Here is a 21,718-nt window from a genome sequence, read left to right on the forward strand (position 1 = left end):
TGGTATAAGGAGAGAGGAAACATTAAGTGGTCTGAGCAGAGGAAATAATAGCATGTTTGAAAGCCTGGTGATGAGAAAGAAGGCAAAGTATGTAAGGAACTAAAGAAAAGTCAGTCTGGCTAGAGCAGAAAACAAAGGAAGTGGTGGAAGATGAGGTTACAAAGCTAGACATTGGCTCTCTCAAACCATGTTAAAATTTTTGGCTTTTGCCTAAGGGCAATAGGTAACCATTAAAGGGTAAGGCAGTGACGTAATCAGGTATGTATTTTTAAAACATCTCAAATGACTTCAGAATGGTGATTCCATTAATGAAAACCTGTTAAAAGATTACTGTGTTATCCAGGATAGAAATAATGGTAATTTAAACTAGGGTGGTAGTGCAAGGATGCAGAAAAGTAGATTAATTCAAAAATTATATGAGGAAGTTCATGATTGGTTAAAGACATAAAGGTGAGTGATAAGAAAATAATTACTACCAGATTTTTACTTGAGCAGCTGGGTGCATATCACCATTTACTGAGATGGGAACACTAGGATAAAATCAGGTTTGGGAAGAAAGGTGAGTTCAGTTTTATACTGAGCAAGATGTTGCACAAGACTTATAAATGGAGGTGTAGTAAGGAGCTAGATACGTGGTTGTATTAATAGCATGGAGAAAAAAGTCTGGACTAGAAATACAGATTTGAGAGTCATTGGATATAGATGTAGTTGATGCCTTAAGGAGTACATGTGTGCCGGGCACGGTGGCTCACGGCTGTAATCCTAGCACTCTGGGAGGCTGAGGCAGGTGGATCGCTCGAGGTCAGGAGTTTGAGACCAGCCTGAGCAAGAGCGAGACCCTGTCTCTACTAAAAATAGAAACAAATTATCTGGCCAACTAAAATATATATAGAAAAAATTAGCCGGGCATGATAGCGCATGCCTGTAGTCCCAGCTACTCGGGAGGCTGAGGCAGTAGGATTGCTTAAGCCCAGGAGTTTGAGGTTGCTGTGAGCTAGGCTGACGCCATGGCACTCACTCTAGCCCGGGGAACAAAGCGACACTCTGTCTCAAAGAAAGAAAAAAAAAAAAGGAGTAAATGTGATCATCCAAGGGAGGCATGTAGAATGAGAAGAGAGCCCAGGACAGAACTGAGATTTCTCCCCAAAATTTAAGGATCAAGTAGGCAAAGAGGAACTAACAAAGAAGATTGATAAGGACATTGAAAGGAAGCAAGGAGAGTTTCAATGAGAATACTGCCTAAAAGTTAAGTTAGTCTTTGGCTTTAGGAGGTAGTGTTTGAGGACTTCAGCAAGGATAATTTTCAAGTAGTGGAGGAGGAGCTAGATTGAGTAGTTGGAAAGATAAGTATTCCATGTATGAAATTTAGTTGTGAAAGGAGGGGTTAAGATAAAGCAGTAGCTGGAGGAGAATGAGTTGGAGAGGGATTTATTTATTTATTTACTGGTTTTTAATTGTGGGGGGTGTTGAACAGGATTAAATGCTTATGAAAACAATCCAATAAATAGAGATAGAAGATTCAAGAGAAGCAAAGTGGATAGGCAGAGTCCATGAGAAGGAAGGGAGAAGCTGGGATCTAGAATATGAGGGATGTGATTTTAGGTAAAGTAACACTTTTCTTGTATTAGAGAGGAGGATGGTTGATAGTGTAGCTAATAATTTCTATTTTCTCTGTGAAGTGAGTAGCAAGGTCATCTAAAAGTGTGAAGGAAAATGGATAGATTCGAAGAGCACAGAGAAGGTGTGAAATAGTAATTGAGGAGAATGGATGAGTTAAATGACTAAAGCAAAGTTGAGGGCTCAGATGAGATGAATTGCCGGTGTGTTCTGCTTTGTAATTTACTCTAGCAGTGATTGATACTCCGGATGTAAACATATAGGTAACTAGTTGAGTTTATCTGGGGTTGGCATTTTGCCATGAAAGACATTGGGGGGTTGAGCACAGTACTTCATACCTGTAATCCCAGCACTTTGGGAGGGTGAGGCAGGAGAATGACTTGAGGCCAAGAGTTCAACATCAGCCTGAGCAACATAGTGAGAACCTGTCTCTATACAAAAAATTTTAAAAATTAGCCGGATGTGGTGGCACACACCTATAGTTCTAGCTAGGCGGCAGTGGGGTGGGGGGGGTCACTTGAGTCCAGGAGTTGCAGATTGCAGTAAGCTAACACTGTGCCACTGCACTCCAGCCCGGGTGACAGAGCAAGACCCTGTCTCAAAAAAAAAAAAAAAAAAAAAAAACAATGAAGCAAAGGGAATTTAGGATATTGGCAAGAGATTGCTTGAAATTATGGACCACTAGATACAAACTGGATAGAGAGAAAAGTGAAGATATGAGAGATGCTGATGGAAAGTGAGAAATTAATGGATCACTGGACTTGGTACTCCAGTAGGAAGATTAAACAAGTGTAATGGGAGAAAGTGAGAGAGTAAGCCCAAAGGATCAGAGATTTTGAGTATAGTGTGAATTCGTTTATCAGAGCTGATGACAGGTCCAAGGTGTGCTCTTAGCAGTGGAGAATACATTGAAGTATGTAAGAATGCCTTTAGCGGTGAAGTCAGAAAACTGAAGTCCAGAACAATGGATCCTCATGGGCTTTTGAAGTCCCTTGGTATGATGATGGGTCTAGAAGTGGAGAAAAAAACATATGAGCCACTTTGAGAGCCATCAGTGAATGACAGTGGATCATCAGAAATTTGGTAGATGGGGGTTGAACCGAAGGCCTAATAACTTCAAAGGAACAGAAGCTCATACAGGAGAGTGGAAGTAGTATGCTTCTCATGTAGCTTATTACTACAGTATTCTTACTCAATTTCCCTGTATCCAATATTTCTCCCCTCCATACTCTCTTATGTACTTATCAGATTTTTTTTTTAAACACATGAAGTAAAACAGCATCAGATTACCCTTAAAGCTGACTCTGGTGATGCCACTCCCTTGGTGTAAAATCTCCAAAAAAACTCCTTTTGCCAAGAAAATTGAGTTGAGAGCCCTAGCTTGACTCTTAGAGCCTTTGATGATCTGGCTCACCCCGTGTCTGCCTTTCTGGCTTTCTCATCTTGTCACCTAATCTTCACTGTAGCCAAATAATAACCAGTCCCCACCTCTTATGAACACTCCACAATTTCCTGTTCTTTCTTTCATCACTTTGTTTATATTCTTTCTGCTGTCCAGAATTCTTTTCACACATTGCTGCATGTCTAATAATGCCTACTGGCACTTCAATCTTCAAATGAGATTACAGCTTTTATGAAGAACTTCTATATTTCTTCAAGTCAAAGTCATTTCACCCTCCTCTAAGCTTTAATAGTAATCTACTTACCTTCCTAATGAATGACACTTATCATTTTCTAATCTTTTAAGTATTTGTGTCTTCCTAGACTATATGCTCTATGAGGACATTTGTCTCTTTCTCTGAATCCCTTCAGTATTTTACACAGTGTAAATATGGAACAAGTGAATAAACTTTTAAAGTATTTTAGTGTTCCTTGTATTTGTTTTATGTTTATCCTATAATTTATTAGTAGATAATATTTATCAATAAATGACCATTTAATTAAAAAGAGAAAGTTTGATCTTTTAGTTTTAACTTTATTGTTGAAATTTTTAAAATTATATGTATATTATGCTTATATCCACAGCCCCATGCAATCATCCGTCACACCATTAGATCTACAAACAGGAATGCCAGAGCTGAACGGACAGCTTCAGAAATAAATTGTATGTGTCTGGTATACATTTTCCATTGGTGGTTTTGGAGGGTTGATCTGGGTGTTCTTGTATTTTTTTTATGGAATAATAAAATCTCAGATTAATTAAGGCTACATACTTAGCATATCAGAATGCTTCTAAAATAGGGGTTGCTCTTCTGGTTTTGATGAAATTCCCTTGATTTGTAATTTTTGAGTAGTTTCTATTTTCTAATTATGGAAATAATCATGCCCATTGCTGAAAATTTGCAAGAAAAAAATATAGAGTATTAACATTGCATGTAATCACATCACCCAGAGCCAACCATAGTTAATATTTTGCTGAATTTCTTTTATGTTTTTCTATGCGTATTTTTATGTGGCTGAATTTTTGCTATACATAAAATTTCACTTAATAATAGAAGTATTTTCCATATATTAGTGTAGACTTTATAACTATTGTTTAATGGTTACATTCTCTTGCATTTGTTGATATATTATAATTAGCCAGTTTCATCTTATTGAACAGTTTGGATTAGTTTCAGTTTTTTTAGTCAGATTAACACTAAGATGAATCTTTTCTAAAACAAATATTTAAGAGATGACATTGATTTTTTTAATGTAATAAATTAATCATTGACAGATGAAAATTTTTATCAATATTTGTCACTTTAGTTGTATTAATTTAGAACAAGTTTGTAAAGAAGTTTTAGGTTTGGGTTTATTGACTTAAGTGCATACTTGTTCCAAGAGATTTAAATTACATTACAGTAAAATAAGATATAGGACTAACGAAATACAAATAAAATTGTAAACCATAATAGGAGAAAATAATTCATTAACTATTTGGGCTGACTAGAATTATTACAGATGAGCATTTTGTTTAAGTCTGAGTTTTCTTGAGCTCAAATATCTCTAGCTTTAGAAATCTAAGTCACTGGAGAATAGGAATGTCTTTCCCATATCAGTTGTTTGTCAGGCCTTTTCATAAGTAAGGCAATAATTAAAAATTTAGTGTCTTTGTTAGTTCCAGAATGACAATATCTTCTTATGCTGTTATCGACTTGTGCAATCTGAAGTGAACTCTATGGGCCTCAAATACCAGACAGAAAAGTAGCAAAGTTGATATTTCATTATAAAGCTATATTCTTTGTTGTATGCAGCTGTGTAGTATTCCATTAATGTAGTCGAATGTATCCTTTCTTATATAGTTTTTGCATTTTGTGTCATATTTAGGAAGGCTTTCTTGATTCCAAAGTTACGAAAGAATTTTCCTATTTTTTCTTGTACTTTTGCGGTTTCACTTTTTAAATATTTAAATCCTTTTAAATGTTTGGTATTAAAGTATTTGGTGGAAGGTATGAGGTATGGATTCAACTTTAGTTTCTTTCTAGATGACTACCCATTTGTCTCAATGCATGGATTTGATATGCTATCTTTATATTAAATTCCCATACATATTTTAGGGCTCTCTCTGGAAATTCTATTCTATTGCAATAATAGTAATTCATGTGCTAGTAGCATACTTTTAATTATTATATCTTTATAATATCATTAAAAATCTTTTGGACTAATTCTCCTACTCCCTACCCCTCCCCAACACATATACATATATACCTTGTTGCTGTTCTTTTTTACTATTATATTTGGCTATTGCATTTTCCCTAAATAAACTTAAGAATCAGCTTATCTAGTTAAAATTTCTCAGTATTTTTACTGAGATCTCATTAAATTTATATGTTATCTTTGGGAGAGTTGATGTCTTTATGATATTCAATCTTCTTAACCAAAATAGGCTTTTTCAGAGATAAGTTCAAGATTTAGTTCTTTCATAAGCACCCAGAGTACTAACATCCTCATGGAGTGAGCTCTGTGTACTTCAAGTACCAGATAGAAAGTAGTGGAGTAGAGTAGAGGTTATTGATGATTTGCTTTAAATTTTTACCAGTTTCTTTTATGTCTATTAGAAGTATTTTACAGCTTTGCTTTTGTTCGTTAAATAGATTTTATACAGACCTAGTCAGTTCTATTCTGTTTTTTGTTTCCATTTTTTAAAATTGAGCTGGTAACTTACGTATAGTAAAATACTCAAATCTTAAGTATCCTGCAGTAGCAGAATGAATTTTTAAATATGTATACACTCAAATAACTAGCACCCAGCTGAAAACATAGAGCATTATCTGAATCTCAGAAAGCTCCCTCATGCTCCATCACAATTAGTACCCTTTCCATCCTATACTCCCCTGCCCTCCCTCTGCCCAGGATAATCACTATTCTTATCTCTTTCACATAGACTGGTTTTTTAAATCTGATCTTGACCTTCAGGCAAATGGTATCATACAATACACATCTTTTAGTGCCTGGTTTCTGTTGCTCAACATCATGTCTCTGAGAGTCATTCATGTCATGTGTAATAACAGTTGACTCTTTTCACTGTAGTGTAATATTCCATTGTGTGATTATACATTGATGAGCATTTGATTTGTTTTCAGTTCTTGGCTAGTATGACTACTGTAAACATTCTTACTATGTGTTTTTATCAGACATAAATAATTATGAACCTGGCCCAATCAGTCTAAGACCACGAGGGACAAATGTATAGTCCAGCAAAGTCAGGTTTATTAACTCTTTGCAATGAGGGAGAATACATACCAGAACATCTCATCAAACAAAGGAAAAGAAGTATAGGATTTTGGAAAGAGTGGAGTTCATGTGAAATTTAAGTGATGGCTTAAAGCAAAGTAGGGTTGTGTATGGAAGGGTAAACATCGGGTGTATGCTGTAAAATAGACCTGGGAGTATATTTCTTAGGAAACGTGAAGTGTTGTGTTCAGAAACACCTTTATTCATCTGGGTTGGAAACTGAGTCCACTTCTCTGTGTCAGCGACTTATATCTTGCAGGCAAGAATAGGATGATTAGTTCTAATGAATATGATTTCATACAGCAAAGTTTCTGGTAGTCTATGATTTTAGAGAGTGAGATTTCTCAGTGAGAAGTAATATAACTTAGAGAGAGAGTCTTTATATGAAACTTAATGCATATGCAGAACATTAAGGAGAAACATTGTTTCTTGTTAATTTTGCATTTTGATTTTTTTGGTCTTTCCTCCCAGCCTGCTAAATAACAAGGCAGATTTCTTTACTTTCTCAGTCTGATTCAGGTATCAGTGTATTAACTAAATTACCTAATTTTAAAAATGTATTTGTCATCTGAAAAGTCAATTAGTGGATGAGTCCAATTACCTAGGAAACCAACTAATTACAAAGAATTGACACCAAAGAAAAATGGGAGGTATTCACAAAAAAAGTACAAGCCAAACAGTCAGGTTTAGTTGTATGACTTTAGCTGACTCATGAGTGAATTTTAGCCGGATTGTTAGACTCATACCCTAGACTGACTAAGGCTGCAAAGAGCAATATTAAGACTGGATACTCTACAGGTATCATAATGAAAAGATAACAAGTATCTATCGAGAAGCCAAAACCTTCAACTGGCAAAGAGGAAAAAAAATGTGGTTAAGAAAATAAAGTACTGTAGTATGCAGATTAAAGTAAGATAACCAGTGGCTCCAGTCATCTTGTTCCATGGGTCTGGGCAGATGTTCCACTTGATGTAATTATCAGCTTGTCCAACAGACTTGAGTAGAAGCTGTCTTCTTTTTGTAGTCATCTGCTTCTGAAGGATTCTTTGTCATCTCCAGTTTAAGGTGTCTTGCTAGGACAGTCTTCCAGTGATTTAGCAATGGTGTATGACATTGAGAGACATGAATGCATTCTTGTTTTACCGTTGTATTAGTTATTAACATTACCTGGCAAGATTCTATTTATTGAGATAGGAGGGCAGTGTTCCAGAAGACAGTCTCTGAATTTTAAATCATGTAAAAGTTGTTTCAGAGGAAGTGCTTTGGACCTGCTTTGGACCTGTTTGAATATAAAACTGTATGCACCATATGAGTTTCAGAGTTGGGGGCAGTATTCCCCAATGTATGGAATGCTCAGTTTTTGTTTCATTGAGAGAGAGTCAGTGGGCTCCAGGGGAATTGACCTCACCATCATTCAGGCAAAGAAAAAAACAAAACAAAATACTTTAGGCTGAAGAAGTCTTAAGTATTTCTGAAAGTTTACCCAACTTAAGTTTGAAAATTCCATTTGTCCTTTTTATCTCACCTGAAAACTAAGGGTGCTAAAAGCAATGTAATACATACAAATGTTCCTCTACTTACAATAGGATTATGTCCCAATAAACTCATCATAAGTTGAAAATATAAGTCCAAAATGCATTTAACACACCTAATCACTGAACATCATACTTAGCCTAGCCTACCGTAAACATGCTCAGAACACTGAACATCAGCATGGCTGACTGGGAGCTGCAGCTTGTTGCCACTGCCCAATATCACAAGAGAGTATCGTACCATATATTATTACTAGCCTGGGAAAAGATCAAAATTCACAGTACAGTTTCTACTAAAGGTATATCACTTTTGCACCATCATACAGTCGAAAAATTGCAAGTTGAGCCATCTTAAGTCAAGGATTGTCTGTATTGTCCTAACAAATCTCCTTAGTAACAATTCTAGGGAAGTGAGTTTTTCCATCTCTAGAGAGGTAGAGATTTCCCAGCTAGGAAGCACATATTCAAGCAATTTTTTTTTTTGCTATTATTATAGTTCAGGCTTTTTGACAAGCTTTATCTATGTAGAAATAGATATATAATTACCAAACAAAAGCCTTTGTTGACAGAAAAACTATTTATGAAATATCATCTGAAGTATAACATACCCATATGTTTCTCTACATCAGTATTTTTTAAGCTGCGGATTACAGCCCAATTCATAACATCAATTCAGATTTTTTTAAAAAAAGATATGAGGTGATGCAGTGTGAAACTTTTGTGGCTTTTATTTTTTAGCAGTTTGTGATGTGTCTAGGTGCAGTTTTCTTGTGTTTGTTCCATCCTGGGTTTATTGAGCTTAGATCTATGGGTTGATATATTTCATCAAATTTGGAAAATGTTTAATCACTATTTCCTCAAAATTTCTGCCCCACTCTCTCTCCTCTGCTTCGGGGACTCCAGTTAATATGTTAGACCACCCTGTGTTGTTTCACAGGTCAGGCTTTGTTCTCCCTCCCTGTCCCCCATATCCACATGTACTTTTTTCAAATTTGGAAAATGTTTAGTCACTATTTCTTCAAAATTTCTGCCCCACTCTCTCTCCTCTGCTTTTGGGACTCCAGTTATATGTTACACCACCCTATGTTGTTTCACAGGTCAGGCTTTGTTCTCCCTCCCTGTTCCCCATATCCACATGTACTTCATTGTTCTCTGTACTTCAGTTTCATTTCTATTGCCCTGCCTTCCAGTTCATGGATCTTTTTTTCTATAATGTTCAGTCTGCTATTAAGCCCATCCAGTAGACTTTATTTCAGATACAGTATTTTTTGGATCTAAACTTTCAATCATGTATCTATATCTATCTATCTATATAGATATATAATTTATATTTCTCTACTGAAATATTCCATCTGATCACCAGTTGTATCCTTCTTTTCTGTTAAATCCTTGCACACATTTATAATAGCTGTTTTAAAATTCTTGTCTGCTGATTTCAACATCTGTGTCATCTCTGAGTCTATTTCTATTATTTTTTTTTACCTAGTTATGATTTCTGTTTTCCAGCTTCCTCATATGTCTTATCTCTTGGATGATGTAATACAATGTTGAATGTCTGGACTTTGTCCTCTTTCTTTAAAGAGTGTTGTTCTCTTTCTCTGAAGAGTTAATTACCTAGTATGTCAACTGGATTCTTTTGAGGCTTATGTCAGGTTTTACTAGAGTATTCAGCAAGATCTTTCCTTTTGTAGAAACTCAGATATTTTTCCTGGTACTGTGGGATCTCCAGAAGCTCACAGTACTCTGTCAGCTGTTTTCTGAGATACCTTGCAGAGTTTGCTTGGCTCTTAGTATTCAGTCAAAGATTTAAAGAGACTCTTTTGCATATTTCTGCAGTGCATTCTTTGTACAGCTTTCTTATTTCTGGTACTCTACTCTTGAAATTCCCACAACCTAAGTAGCCCCAAATTTCAATCTTTGTTTCCCCTGCCCAGTGAGACTGCTACTCTCTCTTTGGGCTCTACTTTCTTGTGCCCTAGTTTGGAAAGTGTCCCCAGGTGGAAAGCCAGGGTGAATGTGGATATTACCACCATGTATTTCCCTTCTCTCAAGGATCACAGCCCTATGATGTCATCCATTGCCTTAAAACAGTTGCTTTAGTTTGTGTGTACACACACCTGTGTGTGTGTGTTACATGTATGTAGTTGTTTATAGCAGAAGGGTAAGTTCAATTCCTGTTACTTCAATATGGCCAGAACCATATCATCTTTTGGAGATTAATGAGGATATATAATAGAAGGCCTCCCCACTATTTTATTTTCATGGGCCAAGAATGTATCCAAAGGCACTATCAGGGATTTCTTAAAAAAAAAAAAAAAAATTTGAGGGTCCAGTCTATCACACAGAACAAAAATTAGAGGCTTCAGAATTCTGTGCTGTAAATCATAGCTACAGTGATTTTAGGGGAGTCATAAAGAATTTGCTTTTTTTTTAAGGATACCTTTCCCTACATGTTAAAACAAAACATCAGCCTAGGTAACAAACAAGACCCTGTATTTACAAAAACAACTAGTGGGGCATGGTGGTGCACACCTGTAGTACCAGCTACTCTAGAGGCTGAAGTGGGAGGACCGCTTGAGCCCAGGAGTTGGAGTTACAGTGCACTGGGCGACAGAGTAAGACCCTGTCTCTTAAAAAAAAAAAAAAGAAAAATTTTTTATCCAATTATACATAAAATTTCTCATTTTATTTTTAATTACTGATACTGGTATATTGGGATGTTGTTGACATTTCACTGTCTGTTTTCTTTTTCTTTCTTTTCTTTTTTGAGACAGGGTTTCATTCTATTACATGGGCTAGAGTGTGTAGTGGCGTCATCATAGCTCACTGCAACCTCAAATTCCTGGGCCTTAGCTTCCCAAAGTGCGAGGCCAGTCTTCATTGTATCTTTAATCCAAATTTATGAGACTCATTTTCTCTAGGAATTATTTTAAGTTTTAAAATTCGCTAGATATATAATCCTTACCATTAAAGTGGTATTTCCATATTTATGCCTTTTATAATGCATCTCTAGACCTGCTTGCCAGTATTTCTAGTTGTTACACAAACTTTAGCTCGTCTGTGTCTCAAAAGAGTAAAGTAGTTCTTCATGAATTATAGTAGTGGTTCTTGAATTAAAATGTTTTTAAAATTATGTTAAATAAGTCATTAATGACGAGAGCTTTTTATTTTACATTGTTTTTAAAAGTAGGTTCTATACTTTATGGAATGTCTTTCAATCTTTTATTGAAAATTTTATGACTCACTGTTTTTATTTAATGTGATGAATTATGTCAGTACTTTGTATTGCTTTTTACAAATCTTGTTTTTAGGGATAAGGACAACTGGATCCTATTTAAAAGTGCTTTCTAAATGTATTTTGTTTACTGTGATCGTATTTTGGAATCTTGCGTTTCTATGATGCAGGTATGAGTGTTTAAAAAAATTTTTTTGGCCTTTTAGTCACATTAGATTTTAGAATTTTAAAATTCTACATACTTTATAATGAGTAATAAACTATCCTTTTCTCTGTTTTGGAATATTTCATATAAAAGTGGTTACTCTTTGAATATTTGGAATAATTCTGAAATCAATCTGACCAGGCCAAATAAAATAAATGTTTAGCAAAATATGATATTAGATTCCTTGAACACCATTGTAACATTTAATTTAGCAGAAGTCATTTGTTCTTTTTAAATAATTTATAGGTTATTTTTCTTAGTTCATCTCTGCCATGAAGCTGGAGCTTAAAGTAGTCTCAAAACGGAGTCTACAGTATAGAGAAAATCCTTAAACTTTTCCTTTAGTTATCTACTTTTCATGAATTTTTAAAAATCTCTTTTATGCAAAAAGTACTATTTAATTTCCTGATTCCAACCAAGAATTAAGTAGAAATGTTAGGAAGATCCCAGATTGTTACTTTCTATTGGTAAACCTAAATTATGTTATAGTAAAAATAAATAAATAAACAAGAGATTTTTGTTTTTTCATCTTTCCCCTCTTCTCTTCCCCCAACAAAATGCAAGCTTCTCATTGATTTTCCAAGATTAGCCCTTTAAGCTGCTGAGTTTGTAAATATCTGTTATATATTTTGCAGTTGACAAATTACAGTTTGAACCTCCTCTGAGAAAAGAAACAGAAGCACGGGATGAAATGGTAAGAACTGTGACTTTTAAAAAACTTTTTCACGTTAATATTTGAGAACACTAGGCTGGGTGTGGTGGCTCACTCCTATAACCCCAGCACTTTGTGAGGCCGCAGCAGGAGAATCATTTGAGGCCAGGAGTTCAAGCCCATCCTGGGCAACATAGTGAGATCCTGTCTCAACAAAAAATAAAAAAATTAGCCAGGTATGGTGGCATATACCTGTAGTCCTAGCTACTCTGTACACTGAGGTGGGAAGATTGCTTGAGCCCAGGAGTTGGAAGTTACACTACACTTTGAATGGGCCACTGCACTCCAGCCTGGGCAACAAAGTGAGACTGTCTCAAAAAAAAAACTTTTTTTTTTTTTTTTCCCTCAAGAAAACTTAGGTATGCTTTGATTAGGGAACAAAGTAATACACTGTTTTAAGCATCAATTTTGATAATTTTTTCACATATTAAAGTTTGAATAAGTTTATAGTTAGGTGTATTTTGACTAGGGTTCAAGGTAATACACTATTTCAACAATTCACTTTGACCTTCCTGAGTCTTTTGAAGGATTTACATGATATTATTAAATACATGGAATTTGATGCTCAGCTTTAAGCTCTCAGGACCTTTTTTCTTATTGAATCTGTTAGATTTATGGTAAATTCTACATTGTTTAATTCCTTCCCTTTTTTTTTTTTTTTTTTTCTGAGATGGGTCTTGCTTTGTTGCCCAGGCTGGCCTCAAACTCCTGGGCTCAAGTGATCCTCCTCTTACCACAACCTCCCAAGTAGCTAAGACTATTGCCTTGCACCACGTTGCTATTTGTTAACATAGCTGGTTTTCTTAACCATTACTCTTATTTTGAGATTACTATTTAGTTATTAATCCTTTGCTTATCTAAAAGAAGTAATAGGTCAAGATATTATTAAAGTTAGCCTAGAAATTACCTTAATATCTATTTTATTTTTAAGCTTTACCTTTTAGAGTAGTTGTCTTCTGTTAATGGACCTCCTTATCCTTAACATTTGGAAGTAGTGTTCTTTTTACTCTATGTGTTGCTGTGTAATAAATCCTCAGTTTCCATGCTAATAGGGAAAAGTAGTAGTACCAACAAATTAATGATGATAATATGATATTTAGGTGTCCATGCTAATGGAGTAGTGATGCAGATAATTCAAGGTTGGTTTTTTTTTTTTCTCTTTTGCTTCACAATATACTAGCATATTGGTAAAGAGACCTTGTCACATTTGAAGCTATATTTAGTATGTTCATGGAATTTCCTAAGTTCAAGTCAACTGATAATGAGTCATTGACCTAAATATGTCAAATGACAAAGCTAATCTAGCTGGAGATTAAAAAAGTGATTAAATGCCAAAATGATTAATATTCATGACCCTGGAGTAGTTTCTTGAATCAAATAAAATCCTTAATATCTGTTATAAAGTAACATTTTAAACTGTATTTTGTGTCTTCACAGGGATTATCATCAGACCCAAACTTTTTATTACAGTGGAATCCTTTTGTTGATGGTGCAAATACTGGCAAGTAAGTTGTTTTCTAATTTAATAACTATATTTTACTTAATTACATAAGAAAAACATTAGAGGCAAAGTGATTTATTCTAATAAACCTTAATTTTCATTCTTAAAAAAGTTGTGCTATGCCTTTTGTCAGTGTAAAGCTTCTGGCTTTTTTTTTTTTATTACCAAAAAGCAACATGTACTGATCATTAAGGTTTTGGGTTTGTTTTTTTTTTAAATCAGAGTATATTGTGTGTGCTGATAATATACTGAAAGATGAGTCGTGTTATCATAGGAAAAAAATACTGTAGCAGAAGTCAAAAAACTCCGTTTCATCTCTCCAGTGTAGTTACTTCATATTCTAGACCTGCCTTCCCTGAACAATTAACTGAGGGGACTGGCCTAAATAAGTTGTTCTTAACATATTTGTGCACTGCAGTTGACTAAAGAGCTCTTTGGAAATACAGATTCCTGGGTCCCCATACTAGGCCTAAAGATTTGGGGTTAGCAAACTGTGACTAGTGGGCCAAATGTGACCCATTACCTAATCATTTTGTATAGCCTACAAACTTAGAATGGTATTTGCATTTTTTAGTGGTTGGAAAAAAGTCAAAAGAATAATATTTTATTACACATGAAAATTACAGAAAATTAAAATTTCAGTGTTCATCAATAAAGGTTTGTTAGAACACAACTATGCTCATTAGTTTATGTATATATATGGCTGCTTTTATACTGCAATAGCAGAGTTCCATAGTAATGACCACTATATGCCTGGCAGAGCCAATATTTACTGCCTGGCCCTTTATAGAAAACGTTTGCCAAGCCCTTCTATAGAATACAGTCTTTGGGACTGGAACCTAAGAATCCTGAAAGTTTCCTGATTGATTGCAGTGACCATAGATAATTGTGTGGATCCAGTGGGCTAGATCAGTGCTTCTCAGACTTTGATATGCCTGTTAATAACCTGGAGATCTTAAAATGCAGGTTTTGATTCAGTAGGTCAAAAGGGTGCATTTATAAAAGTTCCCAGATGATGCCAGTGTTGCTGGTTTGAGGACCACACTTGAATAGCAAAGAGTTTGATGACATAGCCATTTGAATCTATGGGTTCCAACTCTGAAATTGAGTCTATTTTTTTTACAAAGTAAGTTTTAATTAGTTTTTATTACATGTTAAATATAGCAAAGCATGACCGTACAGTACCAAAGACTGTGTCAACTTTATAAAATCTCTATTTTATGATCATATAATTTGACAATATGAGATCTTAGGTCTTCCTAAATGTTTTATACTCTATGTTCACAATGTAGTTGTCTTTTATATCCTCTGTATATAAACAAATTTTAATACACATTTAACAGTATCTTTGTGTTTTAGGATATGACCATTTATCACCATCTAAATTACATTTTTCTTTGTATTAGATCAACCTCAAAACGTGCAATACCACCTCCCCTACCTCCTAAGGTGAGCTACTTAAGAATTTTGAATAATCAGTCTTTGTTTAAATAATAAATAATTAAATTTTAAAATAATTTTGAGGTTTTTTCAAAATTCTCCTTAATATATTTTAGTTGAATACAGTTTTCTTCAGGAGGGGGTATAAAGATGTAAAATATATGGTAAAAAAAGATTTAATGACAATTATAATATTTTTAATAGCTATTAAAAAAAGACAAAAGTTATTGCTCATTTGAGAAAATACTTGACTAAATGGAGGATAGAGAGTTCATTGTTTGTCATCACTTTATTACTACAGTTTGACATTTGTAGAGTAATGCTTCATTAAGTCATTTTCCTTGTTTGTTTCTGGTTATTTGTGAATTGTTTGTATAATTTTATTAGGTATAAAAATTTTTTCAGTTTTGGGTTAGGGCTGATTAAAAATCACATGGCTAATTCATACTTATGTTGGGACAGTAACTCAACTCTTACTTACTTTTCTTAAATAACCCAGTAAATTGAACCATATACAAGAAAGAAAATAGGTGTACCCCTCTCCCTAAAGTCTTTGATGCCTAATGATAATTAAGCATTACTCCTTTTTTTCCAGCCTTTTTAAAAGTACTTTTTTGTCTTTGTACCACTAGCCAAGGATAAACAGTTATGCTGAAGACAACTTCCCAGATGAAGAAAAGGCATCAACCATAAAACGTTGTCCTGATTCAGAGAACAGAGCTCCTCAAATTCTCAGAAGACAGAGTAGCCCAAGTTGTGGTCCTGTAGCAGAGATTTCCTCTATTGGTATGACTAGCAGTGTCAGCCACTGGGGAGTGCATATGGCTAGATAGTGTGGTCTGGGTAAATAAATCAAAGTGAAGACTGGAAAGAAAGCCATTTTATTCCTATTTTAAAGAATATCTTTTTTCTTTAGTCAGTCCTATTACAGTTTAAAGCTTTGTGAAAGGTTCTTTAATTCCCCATCGATGAGCTATAATAGATTCAGTCTACTTCAACCCTAATTTTATCTCTTGTTAAATATTTATTATAGGATCTAAAAGGATGAATGCATGTTCTTGTCGAGAAGTTCAGGGTCTATAAGCAGATGTTATACCCGTACACACATAACATTAAGAAAGATAGCTTGTGTAAGTGTCTTCTAAAATAATTACCTGTATGTAATAGAAGACCAGAGATTTCTGAGGGAGATAAGGATAGGAAATAGAGGAAGTGGCTCGTACAGGGTATTAAAGGGCTTGGTGAACCTTCAATAGGTGGAGCATTCTTAGAAAGTAAGAATGAGCAAATCACTGAAGCAGGAAAATCTGAATTGTGTTTGAAGTACAGTCTATTATGGTAGAAGTGTGAGCTCTTAAGGGGTATATACTGGAAGATAGAACTAAAAAGGTCAATTATAAAAGGCCTTGAATATCAGTGTCAGTAGGTCTGATTTCATTTTTCCTCACAATGTGGAAAAACATTTGTTCTTTTCGTGGATCAAGGCCACTGCTAAAGATGCAGTGCTGCCTCTACAGAATGTAGAGAAAGGTACCAAAGGTAAATTATTAATAATTCATCTGACAGTAGAGAATGTTCCTCAGTAAAGGATCACCCAAAGGGGAGACAAGTAGTGGGGTAAAGGGAAAATTATTTTTCAAAGAAAGTACTTATTTGAACGGTCATTCACCTTTTAACCATGATTCTCTTTAGGAAATGGTGATGGTATTTCAAAACTGATTAGTGAAAATACAGAAGGATCGGCACAAGCACCACAGTTACCACGAAAAAAGGAGAAGCGAGACTTCCCTGTAGGTATAATAGGCATTTAGTGATGAGTTGTAACTAATACTATATTTATCATGTAAGGAACATAGTCTGTCTAATTCAAGAATTCAAATAACTGAATTTCTATATGACTAAAATTTTTTGTTTTTTAAGGCTTAGGAGGTCTTACAGTATTAAACATTATTTTTCCTACAGAAACCAGCCATCAATGGCCTTCCACCCACCCCAAAAGTGCTGGTAAGTAATATTTTTATGTGAACTATTTGTCATTTTTTATCTCTTTAGAAGAAGCAGTGTATTGGCTATCAAGTATCTTGAGCCATTGAAAGTAAGGATATCAAAAAATAGAAAGGTATAAAATGGATTTAGATATACCATGGATTAAATCATGTATCCTAATTTGAGTGAATGTGTTAGAATTTGCAGTGTTCCACTTTTTATAAATACTGGGAGTTGAGTCCTCAGATTAGTTTACAAAGGCCAATTTAATGTTAATGTGATGACATGACTAGTACTGTGTCCTCTTCATTGTGTGGGTTAATTATCTTTCTACCCCTGAAACCATTTCACATTGAACTAGATACACGGAAGCTTATGTTAATGCCTTTTTTCTGGCCCTTCAATGGAACTAATCTGTAAGGTGCTTCAGCGAATCATATGAATGGATGCTTTATAAATTATACTTTTTTATTCAGCAAAAGTCTAATATATAGTATAAAATATTGGTCTTTTTGTCTGTTATGACTATTATGGAGTCATACTGCAGTTATAATTACTATAATGTTGCTGAATAAAATCATCCATTGTTTCACATTAATAATTGTTAGTCATGAAAAAAAAAAGTAGTAACTTAAAATTCCTAGACTATATCATTGACATATATGTATGTTATGGTAAAAGTTTGATATTTTTGCCCTAAAGTAGTGGATTACAAAAGGAAAGAATAAATTATGTCAAAATACGAATTTGGGGGGGGAATGAAGCCACAAGTATATGCAAATAACAGTAAGCTTGGCATTTCATAATCTTAGCTATTTTCTAAGAATATATAAAATTTTCTAATCAAATAAGTCAAATTTCTTTCTTTATAAATAAGATGGGAGCATGTTTTTCAAAAGTTTTTGATGGCTGCCCTTTGAAAATTAATTGTGCAACATCCTGGATACATCCTGATACAAAAGGTAAAATGTTTGAATTTTATATACATCTCCAATAAAATATTTGTTGTGAGAAAGAATCTTTATGATCAGTGAACTGAAGTTGTTTAAAAATCTGACTTTAGGGACTAAATTGGATAGGAACTGCAGCAACCTAAATAGGTAAATGGGGTTTTGATTTAAAGGCATTAAAATTTAATAGTGCCTAGGAGCTATTCTTGATTAAAAAATCTAAACAGACATTACAACTGATTGCATCCTTAATTTGGAATTTTCTTTTACTATAAAAGGACATTAGTGGGACAATTTATAATCTTAGTAAGGTTTATAGATTAGATAATAGTATTATTTCAGTATTACTGTCTTACGGTTATATAAGACTTTTTTTAAGAAATGCAAACTGAAATATTTAGGACTAAAGTGGCATCATGCTCGTAACTTAAACAGTTCAGAAAACAAAAAAATGTATGAATGGAAAGAGAAAGAAGGATCAATAAAGTAGTAAATGTTCAACATTTGTGGAATTTATGTTAAGGGTATTCAGGAATTATTTTTACTGTTACAGCTTTTCTGCAAGTCTGAAATGAGGTCAAAATAATAATTTATTTATTTATTTATTTTATTTATTTATTTTTTTTTTTGAGACAGAGTCTTGCTCTGTTGCCCGGGCTAGAGTGAGTGCCGTGGCGTCAGCCTAGCTCACAGCAACCTCAAACTCCTGGGCTCAAGCGATCCTTCTGCCTCAGCCTCCCGAGTAGCTGGGACTACAGGCATGCGCCACCATGCCCGGCTAATTTTTTTTTCTATATATATTTTAGTTGTCCAGATAATTTCTTTCTATTTTTACTAGAGACGGGGTCTCACTCTTGCTCAGGCTGGTCTCGAACTCCTGACCTCGAGCGATCCACCTGCCTCGGCTTCCCAGAGTGCTAGGATTACAGGCGTGAGCCACCGCGCCCGGCCATAATTTATTTTTTAAAAATTTAGACTGTATTTTTAAGATGAGGAAGCATAATATCTAGAGACAAAAATTTGGAATCAAATAAGTCTGGGTTTGAATTACCCCTCTGTCATTACCATGTGACTTGGAAAACAAACTTAACACCTTTGATTTTCAGTGTGATCATTTGTAACGTGAATGCTCCTCATACCTTGTTGCAAGGAAGGATCCTACCTGAGTGTCAATTAGCAAACAGAAGTTAGTCAGTATTGGGTTTCAGGAAATGTTTGTTTCTGCATCAACACAGTAACAACAGGTCATATAATGATCTGCTTTAAATGCCACTATTAGAAAGTATAACCAAGAAAAAGATATTTTTAACAGTAATGTTTTTATTTGTTTATAAGTTTTTATTTGATACAATTTCAAACTTACATAAGAGTTATATGCTCAAGAAATTCCTATATACTCAAAATCATTAATTGTTTTTGTTTTGCCCCATTTGTTTTACCAATTTCTATCTATATATCCTTTTTTGTTCTGAACACATAAGTTGGAGACGTCATCATCCTCTCCTCTACCCCAAGTACTTCAGTGTGTATTTCTTAGGAAAAAGAATTATCTCTCATATAACTATAGCATAGTTAAAAAGATTAGGAAATTTATCCTTCATATACTATTATTTTTAATCCAAAGTCCATATTTAAATTTTATTAATTGTCCCAATAATGTTCTTTATAGTTTCCATCCAATTTTTATTTTCCCAGTCCAACATCCAGTTGAAGATCACATGTTGCCATGTCTCTTTAGTCTCCTTTAGTCTAGGACAATATTTCAACCTCTCCTGATCTTGACATTTTTGAGCCCACTTATTTTGTAGAATGTCCCTTAATTTGAGTTTGTCTGATAAGTCTTCGTGTTTAGAGCAGGTTATTCACGTTTGGTGGGAAAAACACAGAAATGTTATTTTGCTCTTCTCAGTGCATCAGTTCAGGAGGCACATGATATCAGCTTGTCCAAATACTAGCAATGTTAACATTGACCTGTTGGTTAAGGTGGCATTCATTAGCTTTCTCCACTGTCAAGTTACTATTTTTCCCTTTCTAATTAATAAGTAATTAATATGGAAATATATTGAAACTATGTTTATAAATTTCTTCTTGATCATTAGACTTTCACCCACTAGATTTAGCATCCATTGATGGTCCATTAACATTCATAGACAATTTCCTTTCTTTCCCATTTATTTATTTATATATTTAATTAGTATGTACTCATGAATTCTTAGTGAAATATGATCTATCACTATTATTTATTTTTACACTTAAATTGTTCCAGAATTTTTGAGCAGTGGGAGCTCCTGTGTTATTTTGTTTGAAATGTCCTCATCATTCTTTTAGCACTTCCTTACTGTTGGGGACAGCAAGATTTCTAGGCTCATCTTCTATTTTCCTTGTCCCAGAATTGGAATCTGTCTTTTCTCTAAGAAGCCCTGGTTCTTGTTAGTGGAAAATAGTATTTAGAAACCAAGATCTGGATACCAGGTGTACTCATTGTTTCTGGTGTGCCATGATTTATAATTTATATTTAATTTATAGTTTCATTGTTCAAAAGAATATTTGAGGTATCTTGAAAAAATTTATATTCTAATAAAGTATTTTTAAATATGAAAATTATGTTGAAAGGGAGGATTATATAATAAGATAAAGTCAGAATGAGTTAGTCTTAACATAGAATATATTTACTTTTAAAAATAAGAAAGGAATTGGGGGAAAAGATAAAGAAGGTGGCATGAATTTTAGAAAATAATTTTACTTTGGCTGGGTAGGCAGTTGTCTGACTCTTAATGCCATTGCAACATAAAGCCATTATTTTAGTGAATGATTTCAGAAAATGATAGTAAATTCTGGTAATTTACATCTGAACTGTTTTAGATCAGTACATTATTTTTGGAACTGAAGATGGTATTTACACACTGAATCTCAATGAGCTACATGAGGCAACAATGGAACAGGTAATTAGGAGTTTTAACTCAAGAAATTAGTTTGGACAAATTAAATAAAAGAAGTATGGTAATTTTAAATCAATTCATATGGGCCCCAATTTTAATTTTTTTTTTTTGTTTTTGAGACAGAGTCTCACTCTGTTGCCCAGGCTAGAGTGCCGTAGCGTCAGCCTCGATCACAGCAACCTCAAACTCCTGGGCTCAAGCAATCCTCTTGCCTCAGCCTCCCGAGTAGCTGGGACTGCAGCCATGTGCTACCATGCCCGGCTAATTTTTTCTGTATATATTTTTAGTTGTCCATATAATTTCTTTCTATTTTTAGTAGAGACGGGGTCCGGCTCATTGCTCAGGCTGGTCTGGAACTCCTGAGCTCAAACGATCCACCCACCTCGGCCTCCCAGAGTGCTAGGATTACAGGCGTGAGCCACCGTGCCCGGCCTCCCAATTTTAATTTTTATGACTTAAATATTTAAAGGGGTGAAATTGTACCATTCACATGTTCATGTTGAAAGGTTTTTATTTTTCCCTTAAGGTTTTGGTAATTTATTGAAAGATAAAAAGTAGTTATTTTTATACTATTTAAGAATGTTGCAATATGGAGGATTGAGGGGTTCAAAGAATTGACAAAATATTTTAATTATCTTCTTTTTCTTTAGTTATTCCCACGAAAGTGTACTTGGCTGTATGTTATCAATAATACTTTAATGTCATTATCAGGTATGTATGTGATAATGAAAAATAAATCATAAGCAAGCAGAGAAACGTAATTTTAATACACACTATTTTAAAATGTTATTTGTAATTCTGGGTAACTATAATGTAGTATAGTAATTTTAGGACTTATGGATGTTTTCTACCCACATAAAATGGGAAGAAACTTTTGAGAAGGAT

The 21,718-nt window shown here is 34.3% G+C and overlaps 1 protein-coding gene across 2 annotated transcripts in view; it reads left to right on the forward strand.

Moving 5' to 3' along the window:
• Window positions 1-21,718, forward strand: part of MAP4K5 (mitogen-activated protein kinase kinase kinase kinase 5) — a 94,612-nt gene that overhangs the window by 54,049 nt on the left and 18,845 nt on the right. For both annotated transcript variants that reach the window (XR_006739006.1, XM_045567527.1), the window contains exons 14-23: window positions 3,643-3,721; window positions 11,941-11,999; window positions 13,455-13,522; window positions 14,925-14,967; window positions 15,591-15,744; window positions 16,651-16,748; window positions 16,921-16,962; window positions 17,822-17,906; window positions 20,757-20,836; window positions 21,484-21,544. Coding sequence is in view for 1 of the 2 variants with exons in the window: in XM_045567527.1 (XP_045423483.1) it covers window positions 3,643-3,721; window positions 11,941-11,999; window positions 13,455-13,522; window positions 14,925-14,967; window positions 15,591-15,744; window positions 16,651-16,748; window positions 16,921-16,962; window positions 17,822-17,906; window positions 20,757-20,836; window positions 21,484-21,544 (769 nt within the window). In the remaining variant the exon portion in view is untranslated. The remainder of the gene's footprint in view (window positions 1-3,642; window positions 3,722-11,940; window positions 12,000-13,454; window positions 13,523-14,924; window positions 14,968-15,590; window positions 15,745-16,650; window positions 16,749-16,920; window positions 16,963-17,821; window positions 17,907-20,756; window positions 20,837-21,483; window positions 21,545-21,718) is intronic.

The sequence above is a fragment of the Lemur catta genome, chromosome 1 (genome assembly GCF_020740605.2).
Source record: "Lemur catta isolate mLemCat1 chromosome 1, mLemCat1.pri, whole genome shotgun sequence".
Classification (NCBI taxonomy): domain Eukaryota; kingdom Metazoa; phylum Chordata; class Mammalia; order Primates; family Lemuridae; genus Lemur; species Lemur catta.